We start from the raw sequence: 25,275 nt of genomic DNA, 5'->3' as shown, positions 1-25,275 counted from the left end.
TCATGATCTGCATGTTTTATATCTATACGGGTATTTACATTTATTAATATCAGTAATGATTATTTCTTGATTAAAAACAAACTCATTTTTGCCAAAGATAGTTTTAACAATAAAAAACAATAACGTTTCAAGTCATTATCAAAAGGTACTAGAAGAAAACAGACATTTTTCTTTATTATAAATATTATAGTAAAATGTAACTTTCTTTGGAAAAAAGTCTACACGTCTCTTTTAAATCATTTAAACAATTGTTCAGTTGTGAACAAATTTGCAAAGGCTTAACATATAAAGTTAAAAGGGCCTACTTCTGGCATCATACATTCTGCAAACTATATTCTATTTCTTTCGTTTCCTAAAAGTCGGCTTCTCGTGGTGTCAAAATACTAAAACAGTGGTTCAACAATTTTCTGATTTAAAAAGTTAAGTCAGCATTTGTAGTCAAAACAAATGAATCAGCTAAACAACACAAAATATATCATAATATTGTAAGAAGAGGCAGAAGCAAGAATAAAACTGCGATCTTTCGTTGGTTTGATTGTTGCAAAGATATAGTGTATTACATCAATTTTGTAAATATACTGTTCATTTGAAAACGAGGAAAAATATTTCTTTCTTCCATTTGGATCAACAAATGCTTTTTTTGTTTTTTTTTTACTTGGTGGTTTTTTACGTTTTCATTTCATCACATTTTTCAAGTTTTTCTTTTCTTCTGTTTCATGTTCTTATATGTGGTACACATCAGACGTATTTACTTTTTAGTAAGCCCGCATTAAGTTATGTAAAACATAAACAGTTAAAAGAAAGAAAATCCCATAGACACAATCCGATACCGAATTAAACTCATTTTATCAACACTGTTAGATACATACATTTACATTTATCACACATATCTTTTCTTATTGTTTTTGAGCCTTGAGTCTTCGTACTATGGCGGAAGTACAAGTTGTTGCCATTGTTGCGTTGTTCCTTGCGTCACATTCGACGTCATTATAATTATTGTAACGGGAATGTTGTCGGTACCGTTATAGCCGACCTGCCCATATGGCAGCTGACTGTGCATTTGAACTACAATGGAACATGGTATAAAATTGCTTGGGAAATTTACAGGTATCTTTACTGAGCTTTACGTGGCACCAACACGGTAAATGTCACATGGCAACTTCCCAGCTTTGCTGGTAGAGGAAAATCTCAGGTACCCCTCCGTGCATTTTTTAAAGAACAAAAGGACATTTGAATAAAACCACTGACGTTACGAGAGCTAGCTGGATAGCTTCCACACATGCACAGAACACACAGCGGGGAGGTGCAAATCGTTCAAAAGCAAAGACCTTAACCACTCAGTCACGGACGCCCCTAGGATAAATTCAAGTGCCAAAAAGCAGTGTTTTGTACCGAAGTTGTATGTAGAATTATAATTGTTCGTTATTATGAACAATATTTTATATATCCTATGTTATGTTAGGCATGCCGCCAATGTCAATAACAGTTTAATTTTTGGCCTTTTGTCTGTTTTATATTCATTATATTTTTCTGCACAAAAGCCTGTACAAAAATATTAAATTCGTGTAAGTTCATTACTAAATTTATTGAACTTGTTGAATAAAATAATACTATGCTCGCGAGGGGCTAGCATAATATAATTTTATTCAACTCCTTCAATAAATTCAGTATAAAAATTACACTCATTCAACATCCTTTATTATAATATTGAGATAAAACCATTAAAACACACTATACTTGTAGTTGTTTGAGATGTAGCCGGTTGGCACACCCGTCCAATCTGTCCTCTTGTTTTCCGACAACAGCAGCACCAGGCCACCACTATAGATGCAACAATGACGGCAAAGACAATCAAGCTTATTACAATGGCAGCAATAACTCAATCCCTAAAACAGAAACGACAAAAAGAGTTCTAATTCAATAAAAAATATACCACATCAAAATTCGTACGTAATACTGTTTTGTATGTCTTCTCCTCTTTATTATATTATTATTTAGCACATTAAGCACGACACAGGAGTGTAATTAAGCCATTTAATCAACACGATTTTACACTAGTGTAATAACACTTTGACGTGACGTCATTTGCGTTATATATAAACAGCGTTAAAGCACGCTAATGTTAGCGTTACACTATAGGCGCGTCAATGAAAAATGGCTATTTTTATCAGTTTACCGTTCTCATTTGATATATGTGATAAATATAATATTATATTCGTGTAGATTCAATACAAATTTTATTGAACTCGTTGAATTAAACAAAATTTATGCTCGCCAGAGGCTCGCATTATATGATTTTATTCAACTCGTTCAATAAAATTAGTATTAAACCTACACTCATTCATTATTCTCTATTTATAAAGATTTCTGACTTGTTATATATAAACGGTTGTTTAGAAATATAATTGAGCCACGATTATCCGATGAAAAGCGACTTTACAAACGTCAAAGTGGCGTGCTTATCCAAGACTTCTGTAATACCTAATCACAGGTGACTGATTGATTATATGGACAACACTATCACCCGAAAGACAAGAAAAACAAATATGTTGTTGTTGTTTTTCGGTTCAAGATGAAAAAAAGCCTTTGCTAAAAGTTCTATTCGAATACATATGTTTTTAGTAAAAAGAAAGAAAGAAGACTTTCGTGATGCCGTCAATGCCGCAACAGTATTCGGTCCCATAGCTTCCACAACAGCCTCTATCACACCAAAATGAATCTTCATCCATCCGGGAATCATATTGGCGGCAGTATGACCCGAATATACCTAGGAACAAAAGAAATACACAAATAAAACATGGTGGTCATGAATAATTTTGAACACTCAAACATACTTTGCAAGTATACTTTGCCACTTTTATGTTTTATAAGATCGATATATTTGTAGCTAGCTTATTTTCTTTCTCATTGAACCTCGACCTCAATGGCATCTTTTCCATAGAACATGTTGAAGAATGAAGTAAAGGCTGGGATTTATTTCATTATATCGTGTAAAAGTCGTATTCAATCAAGTAATCGTGAAATGAAATAATCAATTTGCTTATTATGCTTGAATAAGCCGACAAGAGCCACTGCCAGGTGGAGCGATTTTTCTTACTCATTAAAGAATGAATATTGCAGTAAAGAATACTCCAGGAAAACATTACTGTCTTGAACAAACTATAATTCAAATCTGATATATGACTTTGACGGTCAAGATTGCATTTGAATTAATCTCCATTGCTAGTTTTGTAGTGAGTGTTTTTTTTTTGTTAAAGAATAAAGCAAATCCATACATTCATAATAACGATATGATAATTTAAGTAAATTTCAATAATTTGCCAATTGATAAGTATCCTAGGAATTGTAGTGTCCAAGTTGGAAGACAATCAATTCATTAATAACAAATTTATAGCTAATTATACAAGAAAAAAAGCGGTGAATTCATTAATTTGACCTACAAGGTCAATGATAAGTAAAGGCCATACTCAATTTAGTATCAGTAAGGTCGTGTCCTTATTATGTCCAAGTATTTAGACAATACATTCATAAGTAACAAAGTTAGAGCCAATTACAGCTAAAATCAAGCAAAATTCAAATACTTGACATTGAATGTAAAGGGCTTTTACTAGTGAAGATCAAGTTAGCCTGGTCATCTTGAAGACCTTGTCCAAAGGATTGTAACGTCTGAGTATGATGGCAATCCGTTAAGAAATAAAAAGTATGACCAACGATAATGCTTTTGGACAGCAGCAACATGACTCCAGCAAAAGCTCTTTGGTTCGGAAAAGTCAAAAACAAAACACACACACACACACACACACACACACACACACACACACACACAAAGAAAAAAAAGAAAATAATAACAAAATATAAAAAATAAAATAATGTATTGCCTTCCTACTTGTTGCATAAACTGAAGTATTCGCATTTTCAGAAATCATCGTGTATAATGCGAAACACTAAATATAGTAATAACAGAATGACAAATTAGCTAGATTGTTAACTCTAAATATGTCTTCAAACTGAAAGAAAAATGAACTTCTAAGACAGTATCATACTTAAGATGACATGGAACTAACATTTTACTTGATTTATGACAAGACTTTTTTAAGATTCATGTTGATATTCTTCATACTTTTGAAATAATTCTAATTAAAAGGTAACTGTCACAAAATGTTAAGTTTAGAAAGGGTCATAACTATTTTCTGAATTATAATGTCGATTGTTTTATAACTGCACTCTGTCATGATCATCAATAGGTTCAAAGGTCTCATGTTGATAAATTTCAAAAATAAAGCTATAAGAGTAATACCCTTTGTCCAATAACTGTACCTTGTTCAGATAAACAAGTATTTCAAACTCATGTTGAACTCGTTTTTAGTTTTAAAATCATTGTATTTAATAGCCAATTCAAACAAAAAGTATAAACTTTTAAACTTTGCCATAACTTAAAATATAGCTTTTGGAATAATTGTTTATTTTTTTAAAAACTATCTCTTTCATGCTGAGCAAGCATTCCAACTTTCATATTTGACTGTATTGAGTTTTGCACGACGGCAACACAGGTGTTCAACGCATTGATTGGCCACTATGCACGCACCCCTCCCTTAACCCACTCTGCAACCCTCATATACCTCTCTTAAACCATGTCAACTGCAGTATTATCATTTGAAAAAAAAAAGTTTTAATATTTGATATAAACCTTTGTTTTAATTTAATTTCCATCATTCCCTACAAAAAATTAAACTAAATAAATAAACAAGAACAGGTTGAACCAGATGATGCTCCTCTTTGGACACAGGAAAGTATATAAAAATGAACAAAGGGCAAAAACTCTAAAATAAGGCAAGGCTGAGTTTTTTTGCACTGCACTTCTATTCAATGTGATCTATCTATCTATAAAGTTTCCTGATGATATCTCTTATAGTTTAAGAGTTATGTCCCTGGTAAAATTCAAAGTGTTAGAATGAACAAAGGGCAATAACTCCAAAATTAGACAAGGCGTTGTTTAGGTTTTTTAAGCATTGCAGTTCTATCCAATGATATCTATCTACCTACAAAGTTTCATGTTGATATCTCTTATAATTTTAGAGAAATGACCCAGACAAAGTTCAAAGTGTCAAAATGAACAAAGGGCAATAACACCAAAATTAGGCAACCGAAGACAGAGTTACGGTTCTTGTGCACTGCAAACCTACTTAATGAGATCTATCTACCTACAAAGTTTCATAATGATACCTTTTATAGTTTTAGAGTTATGTCCCGGACAAAGTTCAAAGTGTGAAAATAAACAAACGGGAATAATTCGAAATTTAGGCAAGGCAGAGTTACGGTTCTTGTGCACTGCACACCTCTACTTAATGAGATCTATCTACCTACAAAGTTTCATGTTGATACCTCTTATAGTTTTAGAGTTATGTTCCGGACAAAGTTCAAAAAGTAAAAATAAACAAAGGCGAATAATTCAAAAGTTAGGCAAGGCATAGTTATGGTTCTTGTGCACTGCACTTCTACTCAATGAGATATATCTACCTACAAAATTTCATGTTGATACCTCTTGTTGTTTCAAAGTTATGTCCCGGACAAAAAAAGCGGACGGACGGACAAGGCGGCGACTATATGCTCCCCCGAAATTTGTCGGAAGCATAATAAATAAACTTTCAAAAGAAATGTTATTTCGAAGTCTCTGCAAGTGTAAGTCGACAGCGACCTACTGAGTTTTTTGAAAATAACCGATAAGTAGGAGAGGAAGTAGGGTTGTATAGTGGGCAAGGGGGGGGGGGGGGGTGGTTAGTGACCAAACAACGCGCCAAACACCTGTGGACGGCAACAATGACAGCGACACAACGATTGTAATAGCTCGATTTTTTCTTTGAACAGACGAGCTCAAAATAAACAAGCTAACAAGTCTCATATCGCCGATTATGTTATTTTACATGTCAGGGACACTACATCAATAAACACCACTGAATGCATTTAACTTGCAATACATCACTCAGTGTGAATCTACATGACGTCATCATTCACTTTATATTACATATAATAAATCAATTAGATCTACTTTATGAAATTCAGTGTATGATAACAGTTGATGTATTAAATATTCTTCACAACATCTCCATTTTGTGCACCTAGACTATACTTTTCTTTCTCGAGCTAATTCAGTTAAAGGTTAAAAATAGATTTAGATTCTATACATAACATTCCTTACTTGTAAATCCCACAAACAACAAACCTGTAAATAAAAACTTGTCATCCATGTGTGTATGTTTCACGATATTATATTACTCTCTCTATTTATAGCATATCGATCAAACTGATTATTACCCGTAATAACACACCCGTTAACCAGTTACAAGTAGAACAGCGGGTTGCGGGTACATTAGTATTAGTAGTGTGCTTTTGTGACAGAATTTGCAATTGGGTCAGTGTTTTGATTCCTGGAACCGAGTACTGCAAAATATATCGTTTAAACAATGATATGATTTTTTTTCTAATCCGGTTAATAAAGTACATTTACATGTGTCTCGTATGTGTTTGCGAGCTAAATGTCAACTTTTGAGAAAAGAATACGAGAACCTACTTGTATAAAACCTACTTTAAATTAACTAATTCAGAAAGGTCTTTTTTTGTAAAATATATTATTTCGTACATATATTATGCCAAATATGGACCTGCAAAACACAACATTCAAAAGAGCTGTAAACATTCATATTTTATAAGGTCGAAACAATGTGATGCGGCAATAAATAGAGTATTCTAGTATCGCAACTGTCATTTTTGTCTAGTTTTGCTTAAAAAGTTGATAGTTTGTCAAAAGTAGTGCATATCTGTTTATTTTGAGTATGATAAGTAACTATGATTTTAACAAAGATAAGGTGTCTCAGACTAACCGATATCACACGGTGTACTACCGGCCCAGGTGATATGCAGACGGAATAATGACAGAAATCTAAATCGGACTGATTGCTACATTTAGCTTATAAACTATGTTGGAATATTAACACAATGCAAATGAGACACTTCTAACTGTCCATTTACTAGGGGTACTAACAGGTAATTTTAGACATCTTTTCGTAAAATGTTTGATCGGATTAAAAATGTCAGCTTCGGAAAATCACTTGACCTTTTTATTTTAGAAAATGTTGCCAAAGATGGCAAGAAAACCAAGATCACTCTCAAGTATTCTGTGTATTTTTAGCATTTACACAACACTAACATGGCCATGATTATATTTCTTTATAGTTATGTGAACAGGCTTGTTTATTTGTTTTCTTTGAATTCCTAATCAGTTACAAATTATTTATCATTTAGTGATTAACCTGTCCGTGCTCTGTCTTTGCCCTGTCCTGTTTTTGTTTGGTGTCCGCCTGGGCACCTTACCACTGGTTCTTGTTGCTGGGTCATATGGGGGTTGCATTCATTGAACGCCGCCTTTCCTTGTTGATCTTGTTTATCATATTTTGTGAAAAAGTACAAATAAAATGTGAAAATATGGGTTTTAAAGTAAGGCTCGATTATGGACAGATTGAAATGATGCAGATATTTATTCTAGTTGTTGTTTATATTCTGAAGTTCATACAAGTATTTTACATCTTGGAAGGAAATCAAATGACATAATACCACCATCTTCGTTTTGAAATATATTAAAACTGTTATTGAAGGCACACGAGTGAAGGGTGTTTTTTCGCGGGTGAATACTTAAGAGAACATTTTGCCATTTGCTAAATGTCCTGGACTGAGAAAAAAGTATTTTAGAAACAACAAACAAAATTACAACAGGTTCTGTGAATTGTTTTTGGCTGACCAGTATATTAATATCCGCACACAAACAAAGACTACACGGTAATGCAGCGTCATTAGCATGCCGACATCAAGTAAACACGTTTTTTTTTGTTTTGCCGCCGCACGCAATACAACGTTGGTGGATATGTTGCCTTCATTTTTAAATTTGTCTTTTGACGTCTTATCTGTGATATGCAGGTTTCATAGCCTCAGATCTCCTTTCAAAATTCCATTTAATTTAGTTCCGACCATTGTTTTCTCGTTTAGGGGAAAATCATTCTTTTACATACGCCGCTTTTCATGGCATGGCACTTTTGTGTCACATTGAAGGTTCCATGATAACCGCAGTATGAACACATCTACAGATGTCTAAATTCAAAATTTAACCATTTTCGTGTTCAATGTTGAATTGTGCTTAAGCCGGTGCTAGGAGGGGGTGGGCGGTAAATTGCACTTTCCAGTACCATCCATGAACAGGCTCAATCAAACCGAGCCTGCAACATTTTTAATTTTGTTGTGTTGGACTTTCTTTAGGGATTCTTTTTTTGTTCTCTGTTTTAGTGTTTTTTTTATACCGCGATAAGACTTATCGCTTGTGCTTAAATTGATGCTATTAGGGGCAAATGATATCTTCCTCTAGCAACACAACATTGGTGTCTTGTTAAATAGTTTATACCAAGCGAATTCGTATCGCTCATGCCTGAAATAAGCTATGAGGGGCACTTTATATCTTCCTCCACCAGCAAAGTTAGAAAGCTGTCATGTAACTATTACAATGCAGATGTAATTGCCTTTTGTCAGCTCCTTCTAGATTTGCAGGCACGTCTGCGCATGATTCTAAATTCACACTTTTACCACCTTTTCATCGGTTAAAATGTTGCATTATTCCTAACCCAGTGGTAGGGGAGGGGGCATGGACGATAGCTAGCACTGTCCAGTTCCGTCCATGAACAGGCTCAAACAAACCGAAACTGCCATATTTCAATATTGCCGTCTTAACCGTTTTTTAGGCATTTTTTATTTCTGTCGCATAATAATTGTTGATCCCCTTTCCATATTTAGTTCCCCCATTTTGTTAATATTATTTATTTTTATTTTTTCGTTTAAGGCACACGCATTTGAGGACAATACGCTTCGTTCAATGGAATGGCACTATTGTGACACATTGAAGGCTTTATGATAACCACACTATGAACACCTGAAGATGTTTCTATATTGTCAATAAAGGAAATCACAAGAATAAACATCAACAAGGGAAAGGCAACGTTCACAGGACGCCGCCCAAATTACCTTTTCAAAAATCAACCATATCATCAGTGACTTTTGCGAGCATTGATGTTTGGTTATAGTTTTGGGCGAATCTGCAACGGAATAAGACACATTTTTGCGTATCAATAAGTTCCAGTATTATTCTGATATTTTGATTTAAACTTTGATTTCAATAAAACTTGTCTTGTTTATTACATATTGTTTCATGCACATTTAAGACATATTTTTCTTGTGATAGTAAAACGCATTTAAAGTAACTGTATGCCCATCCAGTACATATGATCAGTGAACAGATAAAACTAAAATAACTTGACATTTTGCCATAATTGTTTTCAATTTAATAATATCCATGGAAAATTAAAAACATGTAATAATCCATGCGCGCAACGGAATGTTTTCTATAAATATCGTACAGTACGTATCGGTAACGCTGAAAGTGTTGGACAGTATTTTAAAATTTAGCTAACTGTTTTATATCATCACTTACATTTTTCATCATTAATAATTGGTCAATCACCATTACAATAGCCATTCTTTAGAAGAAGAAAAAAACTGCTAATACATCTCAACTTGCCGGGGAAAATATGAGCATAATGTCACTTCATACAGCATTAGTATCAAACATTATATAAACGGCAGACACATTATATAATTATTTCATCACACGTCTCTCTTCTCGTTGTTTTGAAGTTTGGAGGCAATGGGGCCACCGGCTTCTCCCATTGTTGCGTTGTTCCTGTCGTCACGTTTGACGTCATTATTGTAACCGGCCTGTTGACGGTACCATTACAGACAGCCTGTCAGTATGGCAGCGGATTGTGGAAATGAACTAAAATGACACATGCATAAGATACATAGGTTCCTAACAATTATTAAAAAGTATAAAATGTAGGGATATATATAATATTGTATTGATAATGAAGTGCCTATTGCTAATACCAACCGTCACAGAAAGTTATTAAATTAATTGCGTAAAATATCATTGTTAAAAAACAAAAGAAAAACAAAAAATGAGCAGTACACTGTACCAAAATTACATGTCAATGGAGACTGACGTCCATTTCTTTCTGTTACTGATGCCACGAATAACTTTTATATTTTGAAAAGGTCTTGTTCTTTCTGGCTCTACTTTTTACGTAAGTTTGCAACGTGTATGACAATAGTTTTCTTTAAAACAATGGCGACATTAGCAAATGCTATTTGAAAATTCAACATTAACTATATGTCATTGACAAGAAACTTTAACATTTACCTAATATCATGTTAAAACCTATTAATATAAAAAAGAAATTAAATAGATATCTCTTGACCATGACTCGACACAAAAATTATTGATACAAAAGGATAAACGATTCTACGTACAAGGGCTTCATCATTTGTAAACATTTACAAAAAGTGCCCTGGCAATTTGTTTCAAAATTCTTTATATTATTTCTGTTTCTATTACACATACACAGCAACACAGCCTTGAAAATATACTATAACTTAATTATAAGTAAAATATTCAAACTTAAACTGCGTTTTTGTACACCTCACAGCAATACTTATCTTTCTATATACATTCTGTTTTGCATTTATAAATAAAGCCACATGCCTTGTTTTTACTTCAAATGTAAAGGGAAGCGCTTTATTGTTGAAGAGCTCTTGTTAATGGACTGGACGGCTTAAACCAATGATATCGCTCTGTTGTATGTTTGTCTCGATTTTACGCTGATTCAAAATATTTTTTATCATGTCCTTGCTTGGGCGTTAACAAACAACGTCCGTCTCAACGCTTTATGTCTTATCGTAATTTGAATATATACAGTACATATTTCTGTCCTAATTGATAGTAGTAACGTAGTAAGTAATACCAGAACATCAAAAGAAAAAAAGAGACAAAAATGAATTCGTAAATATATAATTCAAAACGATAATAATTAAAAATTAGCCATTGACATATGTATCTTATATTTTCTTTAACACACACCCGCCTTCTATATATTTCATTGACCAGGCTTTTTACTTTGATGAGGCTTCAGGTTCCATTGTATCGTTGTTCCAGACGTCAGGTATGAGGTCATAATTGCAACCAGAATGTTAAGTGCAGAAAGTAGCATTAACCTATGTTAACTATAGCGCTTTTAACTACTTTCAACTTCACACATAGCTGACTACATAATAAATCATTTTGGATTTTCGTTATTTTGTATTAGGAAATGTCTATTGTCATTTTGGAGTACTTAAATATCAAAATCTTACTATACAGAGGATATACATTTGTAGCATAGGAACTCGGGAACAGGACCGTAAATTGCGGCTTATTTCCGAAATGTTTTTTTAAAATGTTTTTTCTACATTATAGAATATCGTTTCGTATTTTTCGTATAATCCGAGTGAAAAGCATGAAATAATATAATTATATTAATTTAACATGATCTGTCAGTTTAAAACTGGCCAAATCTGACAATATAATAAAAATGACCTAAATAGATAACACAACAGTTTTATGACAACCTATCTTGAATTACTTCAGTTTGAGACTCCTTTCGTCCTTAAATATTACTACCTTTTTTCCATCTTGTTTAAGATCATTAACATCAATCATATCTGAATTTGATTTTAGATTCAGCCTTTAGACTACTTCACAAATAAAGTCATCAAATATGGCTTCCTTTTTTCCATCAGCCAATCAAAATATTTAAACCATTGTTGTCTATATGTCGAGGTTTTTTATCAGCAACGAATATTTTTTAAACATAATAGTGACTTTATCGTCTATAATAGTCTTTAAATACATGTAAATACATGTAGTAACTTCTTAAATGACTAGCAACAATAATGTACTGATAAAAACATACATATTTTATTACTCAACAAATTCGATTGACAAAATCTATAACAATATAGCAACATATATATCTAATGCAATAAATATTGTTCGGATTTTAAGAAAAATACTTCCAAAATGTTTGTATAAAATGAAAATGGCAATAAATTGATTTAAAGCGAGAAGCGCATGCACAAAGTCATCGCTAAACGGATAAAACCCTACATACAATTTTTTTTATTATTTTATATATTTATTTACTCATTTAAAAAAATGCATTGGCTTTAAATGCAACATGTCCTTATTATCACAGGTGGCAGTATCGGTGTTTGGACACCCACCCCTATCTGCCCCTGGACCCATACTACAACCCTGAAAGAAAAATAATTCATCACTCTAAGGCTTTCACCTTTCTATAATATAATTTTGATAGTGGAAATTTTTTTTTTGATCAATAATTTTATCGGTGGTTTTGTATTTGATACCTTATAGTGTTGAATTATTTTTCTTTCAGGGTTGTAGTAGGGGTCCAGGGGCAGATAGGGGTGGGGTGTCCAAACACTGATACTGCCACCTGTGCTTATTATGTCATCATTGATTTTCGTGTACATGTAGGACCAACGATAGTGTTTGGTCATTCAATATACTATCATATTATTTATAACTTATAAAATATGTAAAATGGTGAAACTGATATATTCTACTTAATACGATAAAGATGTTAACAATAAAATACCGTCGAAGTACATATAAAGAAAAAACTATTGAAATAACTATGCGATGCTGATGACTCAAAGTTTTCTGCAACAGCATTCTGACTTTAATCTTATTGTAATGTTTTAAAATTTTAATGGCAAAGGAAAGACTCCGTTGAACAAAAGCAGAAGCAAAAATATGAATTATATTTTTTTATAAATCAAGATAGGAAACAGAACTAGATATATCAGCTAAAGAAAACAATGTATAAAAAGGTTTGAAAATATAACACGAACAAGAAAACCACCACAACTAAGTAACAAAAATAATTTATTTTCTGTATTTTTTTTTTAAAAAAAAAGGGTTAATTTTAGATCAAGTTGTGAATTTTTTCTTCTATTATCACGATGCATATTGGTCAGGAATAATGGCACAAACGTAAAACTCATTAATCGATAGTAAGAATGCATGAGCTTACACAACATCAAATAGAAGAAAAGTAAATTCGAGAAACATTTATATTTTGATATAGTAATTTAGAAAATCTTCATCATTTTAGATAACGTTCCATATTTCATTCTATTATTCGCCTTTCTGTTCATTGTTGCGAATCAATTTCTTCGAACTTTGGCGGAGCCACCGGCTGCTGCCATTGTTGCATTGATCCTGGCGTCACGTTTGACGTCATTATCATAACCGGACTGTAGCCAGCGTGTCCGAATGGCAGCGGATTGTGGATATGAACTGAAATAAAGCATGTATGATATACATAGGTTCTTACAAATTAAACAAGAGCCATGTTAGCATGGCCGTCCCCCGCCGAATGTGTTTTCTCATCGCAAGAATGTATATGTAGTAGAGCAGAATAATTCAATTTAAAGAGATCTTTTGGTAATGAAAACTGATGGCTAAGTGTTTACAGATTTGAAACCTATGTGAATATTGATGGCTGAAAATAACAAAGGGCAATTACTGAAAATAATGCAGAGTATGTTATCATTCTTGTGTGTTGCACTCCTCCTCAATGAGATCTATCCACCTATGAAGTTTCAAGTTGATACCTCTAACACTTTTTGAGATAAGCTCCGGACAAAAAGTATGAAAGATGACAAAGGGCAATAACTCAAAAATTATAAAGGGTAGAGTTATCTTTCTTGCGCACAGCATTCCTCCTCAATGAGATCTATCCACCTATGAAGTTTCATATTGACATCTTAAAGACATTTTAAGTTATGCTCCACTCGGGTAAAAAAATTAAGTATGAAAAATAACAAAGGGCAATAACTCAAAAATTATGAAGGGAAGAGTTATCATTATTATGCACTGCACACCTCCTGAGTGAGATCTATCCACCCATAAAGTTTCATGTTGATATTACAAAAGCTTTTTGAGTTATGTTCTGGACAAAAATTAAGTTTGAAAATAACAAAGGGCAATTACTGAAAAATTATGCAGGGTAGAGTTATTATTCTTGTGCACTGCACTCCTCTGCAATATGATCTATCCACCTATGAAGTTTAAAGTTGATACCTCTAACACTTTTTGAGATAAGCTCCGAACAAAAAGTATGAAAAATATCAAAGGGCAATTACTCAAAAATTATAAAGGTAGAGTTATCATTCTTGCGCACAGCATTCCTCCTTAATAAGGTCTATCCACCTATGAAGTTTCACGTTGACATCTCAAAGACTTTTTGAGTTATGCTCCACTCAGGTGAACAAATAAGTATGAAAAATAAAAAAGGGCAATAACCTAAAAATTATGAAGGGTACAGTTATTATTCTTGTGCAGAGCACACTTTCTGAGGGAGATCTATCCATCCATGAAGCTTCATGTTGATATCACAAAGGCTTTTTACCTATGCTTTGGACAAAAATTATGCTTGAAAAATAACAAAGGGCAATAACTAAAAAATTATGATATGTAGAGTTATCATTCTTGTGCACTGCACTCCTTCACAATATGATCTATCCACCTAATAGTATGAAGTTTCAAGTTGACACCTCAAATACTTTTTGAGATATGTTCCGGACAAAAATGTCGGACGGAAGGACATACGGACTGAGACTATTTCTATATAAACAAATAATAAAGTCATTTAATCTACGGATAAATGTAATTTTGTATTCAATTTGATAATAACGTGCCTATTGCTGATGAAAACCTTCACAAAACGGTATAAATTTATTTGCGTAAAATATCACTGTAAAAACAACGAGAAGTATACTGTAAAACTAAAATTACATATCTATGGATATTGAAAGGCACTTCTTCTCATAACTGATGTCACAAACATCTTTAGTATTTCTGTTTTGTTTTATTTTATGCTCTACTTTTACGTAAATTGGCAACATGGATTACTTCATATTAGGTTGTAACATTGATGTTTCTCTTCTATGATACGACAATAAGATTATTGCTAAAAAATGATAAACATACTTGTAGTACTTAGAAGTGGAGGCGGTTGACACACTTGACCAGGGTGTCCTCTTTTTCTGCGACAATATACGCATACGAAAATACTTATTAAAACAAGAACAACGATAAACACTATCACGCCTATTAGAAAACCAAAGAAAGGAGCAGGCCTGAAACATTAAGAGAAAAAGAAATAGCCGTAGTTTTTCATGCAAATTCATACAAAGACAAAGCCTAGTGCGGAGTATATACGTGGTGTTTATTTGTCTTTCCCTCCATTTTTTTGTATTTAGCATTGATGAAGTGAATATTGCGTATTATTTTAAAGCTATAATTTTCAAAACCATACTGCAGCAAACAAACATAGACCAATTCACAATGAAACCTGATATAGAAATGTTCATCACTGACCCTCTAACAAATTTTAGAAATAGCTCTTTCAGTAGAAAATATTTAAAAAAAAACACACACACAAAAAAAAACACACACACACATACACACTTGAAATAGATCTAGACCTGCTATTATATCACATGACTGATACAAATATTAAAATCATTTGCTCATGCATTAACATGACACACAGTAAACCTTACACTTTGACAAGAAATTGTATTTCGAATAGTATAACATTTTGAATAACACTTTATACTTTGAGTTGAATACAAACATGTATCTTAAAAAAAGTTTTACGCTTTTGAAACACACAAAAGGTTACGACTTACCTCGTAGATGTCGCAAATGTACCTACAGACAAAACAAAAGACTGACTCGTAAAACATACATCATCATATTTGTTGGCTATTATTTTATTTACGGAAGTCAAATTACTACTTTGTTTACATTTTACTACTGTTTTCAGTTTACATACATTTAAAGTAGCATTCTCTATAATCATGATTATTTAAACTATATATAATTCATATTGTCCATTATAAAAAAGTAAAAAAGAATGTTTCTGAGTCATGATATGCCTTAAGACAGGTCGAACATATCCTTTGACAATTCCAATATTCCTACATAAATTGGTCATTTATAAAAAAGAAAAGTAAAAAAGAACCCGATTATTACAAACCTATGGTTTTTCTATTCAATACATCGCGCAACTCAAATATGATTCTCCCCCGCGACAGTGATTATTGCTGAGAATATTTCAAGACTAAATCATAAATCATATAAATTCATTATATAGCTTGTAAAATATATATACACGTTTAACCTGCATTGGAAAGAAATATATGGTGTAAAATTCATAACACATAAAGTGTTTAAGAGTTTTATTTTTGTTCATCGACTTGGTATCAATTTAACATTTTATGTTTAAAAGTTATAAAAACAAATTTTAAACGTCTTACCTGTAAATCCAGCAAACAAAATAAACGTAAATAAAATGTTGTCCACCATGTTTGTCTGTTGATCACATTATACTGTCACTATTTTAAGCATATTTATCACACGATTTACCCTGAATAAACTGCTGCAGAAGAATGTAACATGACCGTCACGCGTCAGTGCATATTTACACCTAGCTTTAAGACTTATATGCGTGTGAAATTTGTAACTTAAATTTATTTTTTATCAAGAGCTAGTGATAAATTCTTGTGCCTGGATTTCTTCCGCATTTACTTCTTTTAATGCAGTCGTGTTAAACTGTTAATTTACCTTGGATTTATTATTGATTGGTAATTGTTGCGAGAAGAATAGCTTACTACATGCTGAAAGAAAAGGATTTGTTGATGTTGTGTTGTTGTTTATAGCCTTGGTACTTAAAGCACGGTACTGTACATTAAATTGTGAGTAATTCATGTGTACATGTCCTTCTAAGTCTCGTAATTTTCACTGAAAAAGCATAATAAGTAGCAAATTCCGTTTTTCAAAATGGTAATAACAGTTGAATTTCGTCTGTTGTTAACAATTCAATCAGTTTCATGAATTATAACTTTAAAACAAAAATAAGATTTGTTCAATGAATCTCTCAATGAAAATCAGTGGGCTAAAATTTTTATTGGACCAAGTCTTAGTATAATTAAAAATATAAATTTGAAAATACAAAATTAAAGATGTTTCATTTCAACATTTCAAAAGTACCCTGCCATTTTTATGTAATATTTCTTATTTAATTTATTATTTCTGTTTCTATTACAACTTACAAGGCAACGCATTAGTGAAGATAAATATACTAGTATTCAATTATAAGTAAAATTTTCAAACTCAAACTGCGTTTTATACACCTAACAGCAATAGTAATCTCTCTATATATTTTCTGTATCGCAACATTATTTCATAGGCAAGTCTGATTTTTTTTGGGACTTCATATTTAAGCCATTTTTGCGTTGTTCCTGGAGTCAGGGTTGAGGTCATAACTGCAACCGGGATGTTAATCGCAGCTAATTTTATTGCTTTTTCAACTACTTTTAACTACAGTACATAGCTAATGCCATAATAAATTATTTGGAGTTACCCTGTTTTGTATTAAGAAATATCCGATATAAGTTTGCTGTATTTAAATATCAAAATTTTAATATACGGAGGATATACATTTGTATCATAAGAACTAGTGAACGGGACCGTTATCATGTAACAGCTTTTAAAAATGATTTTCCTACAGCTAAATGACTTTTCGTATTTTTCATCAAAGAACATAATTATATCAATTTTTATCAAATGGTTAAGAAGTTTTTCTTTGTTCTTACTATCCCATATAATCTGGTTCCCTGTCCTATTATGGTTCCCACCATAATAGGATCAGGAAACCCCTAAGCGTATTGGACAGATTTCTGTCCAATGGACTGCGTCTTAAATAAAATATTCCAAACAGCGAGGTTATGAACGCAAAATTAAAACCAGTCGAGCACCTGTTAGCCTTATCCAATCAGATATGTCCTAGATTAAAATAGCCAATGAAACCGCGTCTGGGTTTCCACTGTAAAAATAGAACGCCACAACAACAACAATAATGAAACATGTTTTTTTCCCTCGATTCAGTGAAAAATGTTTGAATTTCTTTGACTGAAGTAATTCTTTATGTCATAATTATGATACACAAATTGTGAAAAATGGTTAACTTGCCATACATACCACTTCAGTGACGGAATATAACCAAATAGGAAGAAATGTATAAAGAATATGTCACATTCATAGATATGCATGAACAATGTAGCTTCAATGCAAAAAAAAAGTTGCTTAAAAATCATTCAGATGTAAGAAAAGCATGCAGAATTATAATGGCAAGGAATCCATGAAAAAAGCTTGGAATTATGAAAAAAGCATCACAGTATTTCTTAGGAAGCTTGATTTGAAGCTTGATTTGATTTATTTAATATGAAATTAGGCAAAGCCTATGGACGGGGAAGTCTGTTAAAAATTGTTCATTTTCCCATTTGGTATTTCATGTACCAGTTCCGTTTTCACTCGGAACACTCGATGTTATCATTGATCCGAAAAGTTGTGATTGTTCCATTATCGGATAACCCAGCCTATTATATTTTCATTGAGTTACATTTGATATAGTGGCATCCTATTAAAAACTGAGACTTTTGAAACTTTATTGATAGTTAGAGAATACTACATATTTTATAATTGTTTTTTATTTTATTTCTTTTAAATGTACATGTGTAGTCTATAGGTGGTCAAGCCAAAGCCCAAAGGCCCTTGACTTCCTCGTATAAAATAAAATTCTGTAGACCATCAATTCCCTATCACATACTCCCCATTCTTAATCTATATTTCAAGCTATTTAACACTATGAACATGTACAAAAACAATAAATAAATAAATATTCCAAATATGGTAGTTCACATAGCCATACTATTTTAGTAGCAATTATTTCTGAAGTTCATTAAAACATTGGTCTAAAGGTAAATTGAAAATTTTACATTTATAATTCTATGTTTATCCTTTTACAGATTTGACATTATAGCCAATACCCTTGCTCCTACTCAGATTTGAACTCAGAACTCCTCTAAGTTTGCATGAGTTAACATTAAACCAGAGTTGATTTACCAATTAAACTATAGGAGACATAGTATCAGCCACAATATTTATAGAAAACCATTAATATTTCTACAATTTTACAGAAACAATATTTACATGATAATAATATATATAATATAATATAATATAATTAAAGTATTTTTGGCTGGTATTTGTTTACTACCTTACTTATGTGCAGTGATTATTTTCCTTTAATACACTTGTTACTATATATAGTAACAAAATTGCCTATGATTTCAACTGATTATGAGTGTCACGTGACCTATTATGAGTTTGCGGCCCGGGGCCGAGAACTAGTTATCAGCCCGCAGAACATGTGCATGTGCACAAACTGAAACAATGACGTCAAATTTTACGTCATCAAACAATTAACTGTAAAAGTGAAAGTAGGTTATCAGCACGAATTGATTTATTTTATTAAGAGAGCTTAAGCGTATTTCGTACAAACGCATTTTTGTTACTATTGAAATTTGAAGAAATAATACGACAAATTCATTCCGAAAAAAAATGAAAATAAAACTTGCTTCTAAATTCTACTGCTTTGAACACACAAACAGTAAACATCTCTGTACAGAACAGTAGAAGTGTAGACAAGGAACTTCAAAGTATTTTTTTAATGCTACTATTAGATCTACCAAGTGTATTAAATACATTAATACACGACAGAGTAGGGCCGGAAGGTGATAATCGGCCCTGAAATGAATAATGCCCTCGGGCTGAAGCCCTCGGGGCCATTATTCATTTTGCGGGCCGATTATCACCTTCCGGCCCTACTCTGCCGTGTATTAATCTCTTATTAATACACTTGTTACTATATATAGTAACAAAATTGCCTATGATTTCAACTGATTATGAGTGTCACGTGACCTATTATGAGTTTGCGGCCCGGGGCCGAGAACTAGTTATCAGCCCGCAGAACATGTGCACGTGCACAAACTGAAACAATGACGTCATATTTTACGTCATCAAACAGTTAACCGTGAAAGTGAAAGTAGGTTGTCAGCACGAATCGCTTTATTTTTATTGTGAGAGCTTAAGCGTATTTAGTACAAACACATATTTGTTACTATTGAAATTTGAAGATTTAATACGACAAATTCATTCCGAAAAAAAAATGAAAATAAAACTTGCTTCTAGATTCTACTGCTTTGAACACACAAACAGTAAACATCTCTGTACAGAACAGTAGAAGAGTACAGTAGACAAGAATTTCAACGAAAGAACTTCAAAGTAGATCTAGATCCTATTTGTTTTGTTTTTTTAATGCTACCAGATCTATTAGATTTACCAAGTGTATTAAAGACATTAATACACGTCAGAGTAGGGCCAGAAGGTGATAATCGGCCCTGAATGAATAATGGCCCTCGGGTTAAAGCCCTCGGGTCCATTATTCATTTTGCGGGCCGATTATCACCTTCCGGCCCTCTCCTGCCGTGTATTAATCTCTTAATATTTTACAGCCAAAAAAAGGGACTTTTTCCTCAAAATGCTATTTTTCAACTGAAATGCCCTGTGCTCATTATTCACCAGAACCATGACTTAACAGCAGCTGACTTATATGATTATCAGCTCGTTGATAAAATTAATTGACAGAAAGTTGTTATAGATAGCGTATGCAAATATGTTAAAATTGAATCGATAATTTAATTAAATGTGTAGGTGAATTCCATTCATAGTTGTTGGAATTTTATTTAATATTTTTCCCTTTTTCTGATTCATCTTGCTATTATATTTTTTTCCCTTCAGAAAGCCAAAGGTTGTTTTGAAAATTGACAAAAAAACTGATGTGGTATCAACAAATTGCCATTGACATTCATAATCATAAAATGAGTATTAAACTGTTGGAAAAAATAGTGAAGATTATGTTAACATTCTGTATGACCATTTCTTTTGTTGCTTTTCATTATCCTAACATGATAAATACTATGATTACAATAAATACAGCCTTTCTGAAATTTTAAGAAATGTTTATATCAAGTTAAAGTTTACAATAAATTTAAAGTAAATTTCAACAATATGTTTCTCTCAAGGCTTCAAGCAAGCTGGTGGATTCCGAAAAAAAGTGAAGTTGGCAAAAACTGCTTCAAAAACATGCAATAGTCTTCCACCTGACACTTTTACGATTCGCAACCATAAAAATTCACCACATTACAAATCGCCATGTGTTTAAATACCTTTTTTTTCACATCCATAATGGGGCATTTTCAAACTGTTGCTGAAATCCTATTAATCATTTTCCATTTAAAATTTCATTCCTTGAGTTAATTTACTCTTTTTTGCTTTAATCATACAATAGTGAATCATTATTTAACTCTGGCAAATTGTTATTGAGGCATATTGTTAATAATTTCTTGTGGAAAAGTACCTTATCACCAGTAATTCAATATCAAATCAAAAATTTGAATGTCATATAAACAAAATCAAAAACTTGTTCCTCCCTTTCTCTCTATTTTGGCTAAAGATTGAATCATTTATTTAATGTTTTGAAAGGTCTGTGAGAAATAACAAAATTAAGGGTGCAGTTGCCTGGTGTTAAGGATTATACGTTTTAACCTATGGATCATGGATTCGAGCACTAATCGGGTCACAACCATGATTCTACATCATGACACAAGTACTGGTTGGTTCAAGGAAGTAGACTCTTCTTGCCTTTAAGTAATGTACGAGGGGTTATCCAAAAGTTCGTGGACGTTCTTTGTTGCGTAAAATAAATTTGAGATATTGATTTGAAATTGTTACACTGCTTAGACAAAGTCTAATAACAAATAAACACAGAAAAAATCATGTAAGTAACCTCTTATATTACAACAAAATTTAATTTTACATAAACACATGTCAGCGACAGCGGCGCACTCCAAAAAGTTATTGACGTCAACGTCATAATAATTAACGTACAACTTATGATTCAACGTTAGGCAGTCAATAACCATAACTGCTTCACAAAGTAATGTCCATCACTAAATTGTTATGCCACTTAAACACTAATGAAAGTGAAATTTTATTTTCTTTCTTCGCCTGCTGTTTTGTTTTGTTGTTGTTTTTTTTTCAAATGTTTTTGTAAGTGTTAGTTACAACAAAATTTTATGATCATACTATTTTCTCATTTCTGCGTGTCCGTCATTCCCCGTTGTAACAATATCGTTGTCTGGCGTTTCTGGAGATTTCCTACAAAAATTAACGGAAATGACGTCCATAATTTTAAAAAATTACTTAAATGACATCAAAGAAGAAATATGCGATGTTTAGCGGGGTTTCTATGTTAATTAGTAGTTTTTTAGCAAAAAATATACGATGACTAACTGCGCTTTTCTACCGGTGCCGTGAATGTGCTTATTTAAAAGCAATATAAAATCATTATTTAATGACGCAGTTAACTGTTTGTTTCAAAATGTGTTGATAATATTCTACAATGTATGCTGATAAAATTTCATTACAATACACCTTGACGTTCAAAAGATATTTAAAAAGTCCACGAATTTTTGGATAACCCCTCGTATATGTATATCATTTTCATGATGACTGACAACCATAGGAGATAACATTTAAATTCGGGGGAGAAAAAAATGTAAAATGAAATTTCTCTTCAGGAAACTGTCCCTGGAGTTTTGTGCTATACATGGATGTAAAAAAGGAGAAACACTATTTTATTGATGTTTTATAAATTTAAACCATTTTGAAAATGAGCCACAACCATTTTGACATATAATCTTATTTCATATAATCTTTGAATTATATGGGTCGAATCGTTAATGGGACAGATCTTAATCAATGGCTTTGATTACATTGAATTATTTCCAACAGAGGCTAAAACAAACAGTCCTCTCATGTCACATTATTATTATGCCTTTACTTATTTAACATATTACGGTTTTGAAAATAAATTTCGCAAATATAACCTCTAGAAAAAAGTGAAAATAACAGAAATATTACTAAATTTCTGTACGCTCTTCAGCCACCTGCAGCCATATTTGTTTACATATATCGATTAACCAATGAAATAACTGCATTCGCTGGAGGTTTCCTGTCGTAAATTTTAGAAGTGCGCAGGGGTGTTACAAAAGAAATATGAAATGATAAATAGTTATAGTATATGAATCCTGTTAAATACAGTGGTATAACACATGCTGGGGCGACATATCGGGATATTTCTGCCAAACAAAATAGCCTCGACATGTTTTTTAGCAGAAAAATCTCAAGATGTCGCCCCAGCCAGTTTACAGTTTACCTTTTATCCATCAGTCAACCAAAAACATTTAAACTATTATTGTCTACAATGTTTATATATATTCAGCTACGGATTTTTTATTTAGCACAACAGTGATTTGTTTATCATCTTCAAAGTCTTTTTTAAAGCTGCACGCCGTCAGATGAGACAAAATATTTTAAAAATGAAAATAAATATTAAGAAAAATGTACTAAGATTTTAAGAAAGGTTAAACATTTAAGATTCAAGTTATATTTAACATGTTACGTGCGGTTTAAGACAAGTTTTTCAGTAGTCAATTCTCCATATTTCTACTGCGTTACTGACGCAGTAAGGGCTGTTTTTTGCATAATGTTGATCACTCTTTTTGGGTACTTTTAGTGGATTGTAAGTGCAGATTGCAATATATAAATTACTTTATTTGTTCACCTCACAATATTTTACTTTTTAAAACATTTCCGAAATTTTCATGAAAATTAACATGAATCCGGAGGCGTGCTGCTTTAAGTCATCGTTGATGTTCGTGGATGACTAAAGATAATGGTTTTAGAACGTTTGCCATACTATAAAATTATTATTGTATAAATTATAAAGTATGTAAAACTGTGAACTATATTGTATTAACATATGGATGTTAACAATGCAATATCATCAAACTAAAACTAAAATATATACATAAAAACTTTTCGTGGTTTGTAATAACTCTACAATGTTGATGACTCAAAGCTTTCTCCAACAGCTGTCTGACTTTCCTTGTGTTTTTTGAACTTTTAATGGCATAATGGCAAAGGCAAGACGCCGTTGTGTGAAAGCAGAAGCAAAATATATACGGTGCATTTCTATAAGAAAAACAAAGTTTTATCAACATAAAAAGTAGAAATAAATGTAACTATTACAGAAAAGAATGTATAAAAATGTTTAAAAATATAAAGCAAATAATAAATGTTTAAAAATATAAAGCAAATAATAAAACCTCAATTAAGGAAACCACTATAATTTATTTTCTGTTACAGTAGTGTTTTAACAAAGTTTATTTTAGACAAAGTTGTGTTGTTGTTTTTTCTTTTATTATCACAATTCATATTGGTTTAGTGAAATGGCACACAAGTAAAAGTTAGAACGAACGACGTAACACAAAATATGAAAACGTAAAAAAGTAAATTCGATAAACATTTATATTTTGATATTTAAAAGTAAGTTAGAATATATTCATCAATGTGAGATAATGTTCTATATTTCGTTTTATTTTACAGCTTATTGCTCATTGTTCCGGAAAATGTCCTCATAATTTGGCGGAGCCATCAATTGTTGCCATTGTCGCGTTGCTCCTGGCGTCAGGTCTGACGTCATTATTACTGGACTGTTTACGGTACCATTATAGCCAGCCTGTTCGTATGACGGAGGACTGTGGATATTATCTGAAATGAAACCTAAATAAGATACATAGCTTCTTCAAATTATTAAAAGTTTAAAATCTACAAATATATATAGTATTGTATTGATAATAACGTGCCTATTGCTAATTAAAACCGTCAAAAAACGTTATGAGTTTAATTGCGTAAAATATCATTGTCAAAAAAAAAAAAAAAAAAAAGAACGAAAGAAAGAAAAAAAGGAGCAGTTCACTGTTCCAAGAAAACATGTCTATGGAAACTGACGTCCATCTCGGTCTTTTACTGACATCACGAAAAACTTCAATTTTTTTAATAGAGTTTGTTATATTTTAGACTCTAGTTTTACGTAAAGTGTTAACTTTGAAGCAAGGGAAAAATTGGCAAATGCAGTTTTTCAACTTGAACATTTACTTCATATCCAGTTGAAACATGTTAATATAAAAAAACACATTTAAATTGATATTTCTTATATATGATAGGTCTAGGACATTAAGATTATTTATATAAATGATAAACATACTTGTAGTTCTTTGAGGTGGAGTCTGTCGACACACGTGTCCGATATGTCCTCTTCTCCTTCGACGATACAAGCAGCATACCGTGAAAGATACTACAACAGTGATGACAATAAATACTAGCCCGCCGAAAAAAAAAAACCAAAACGAAAAAAACCTGAAACTTTTAAAAAGAAATAGCTGAAGTGTGTCGTGCAAATTCATAGC

At 32.1% G+C, this 25,275-nt stretch overlaps 2 protein-coding genes across 7 annotated transcripts in view; both read right to left on the bottom strand.

The window, feature by feature from the left end:
• Positions 1-25,275, bottom strand: part of LOC132718565 (uncharacterized) — a 49,179-nt gene that overhangs the window by 21,181 nt on the left and 2,723 nt on the right. For 2 of the 5 annotated variants that reach the window (XR_009624103.1, XM_060702275.1), the window contains exon 3: positions 25,074-25,231. Coding sequence is in view for 3 of the 5 variants with exons in the window: in XM_060702275.1 (XP_060558258.1) it covers positions 25,074-25,231 (158 nt within the window). In the remaining 2 variants the exon portion in view is untranslated. Of the gene's footprint in view, positions 1-24,137; positions 24,590-25,073; positions 25,232-25,275 lie in introns of those variants that run through there. The other 3 variants (XR_009624104.1, XM_060702277.1, XM_060702278.1) reach the window with 3 other exon arrangements.
• LOC132718567 (uncharacterized) lies at positions 12,901-16,463 on the bottom strand. Of its 2 annotated transcripts, none has more exons than XM_060702280.1 (4): positions 16,318-16,463; positions 15,688-15,709; positions 14,984-15,039; positions 12,901-13,288 (listed from the first exon to the last, which is right to left on the bottom strand). In XM_060702280.1, exons 1-4 carry the CDS (start codon positions 16,364-16,366, stop codon positions 13,143-13,145), a joined length of 273 nt encoding a protein of 90 aa, XP_060558263.1. In that variant the 5' UTR covers positions 16,367-16,463; the 3' UTR covers positions 12,901-13,142. The 2 variants fall into 2 exon arrangements, with proteins under 2 accessions (XP_060558263.1, XP_060558262.1); XM_060702279.1 differs by having other exon boundaries at positions 14,984-15,132; positions 16,318-16,456.

The sequence above is a fragment of the Ruditapes philippinarum genome, unplaced genomic scaffold, assembly GCF_026571515.1.
Source record: "Ruditapes philippinarum isolate M1 unplaced genomic scaffold, ASM2657151v2 ctg1098_1_1_1_1, whole genome shotgun sequence".
In the NCBI taxonomy this organism is placed as follows: domain Eukaryota; kingdom Metazoa; phylum Mollusca; class Bivalvia; order Venerida; family Veneridae; genus Ruditapes; species Ruditapes philippinarum.
The sequence above is the reverse complement of the archived record's forward strand: the minus strand, read 5'-3'. Positions and strand labels throughout refer to the sequence as shown.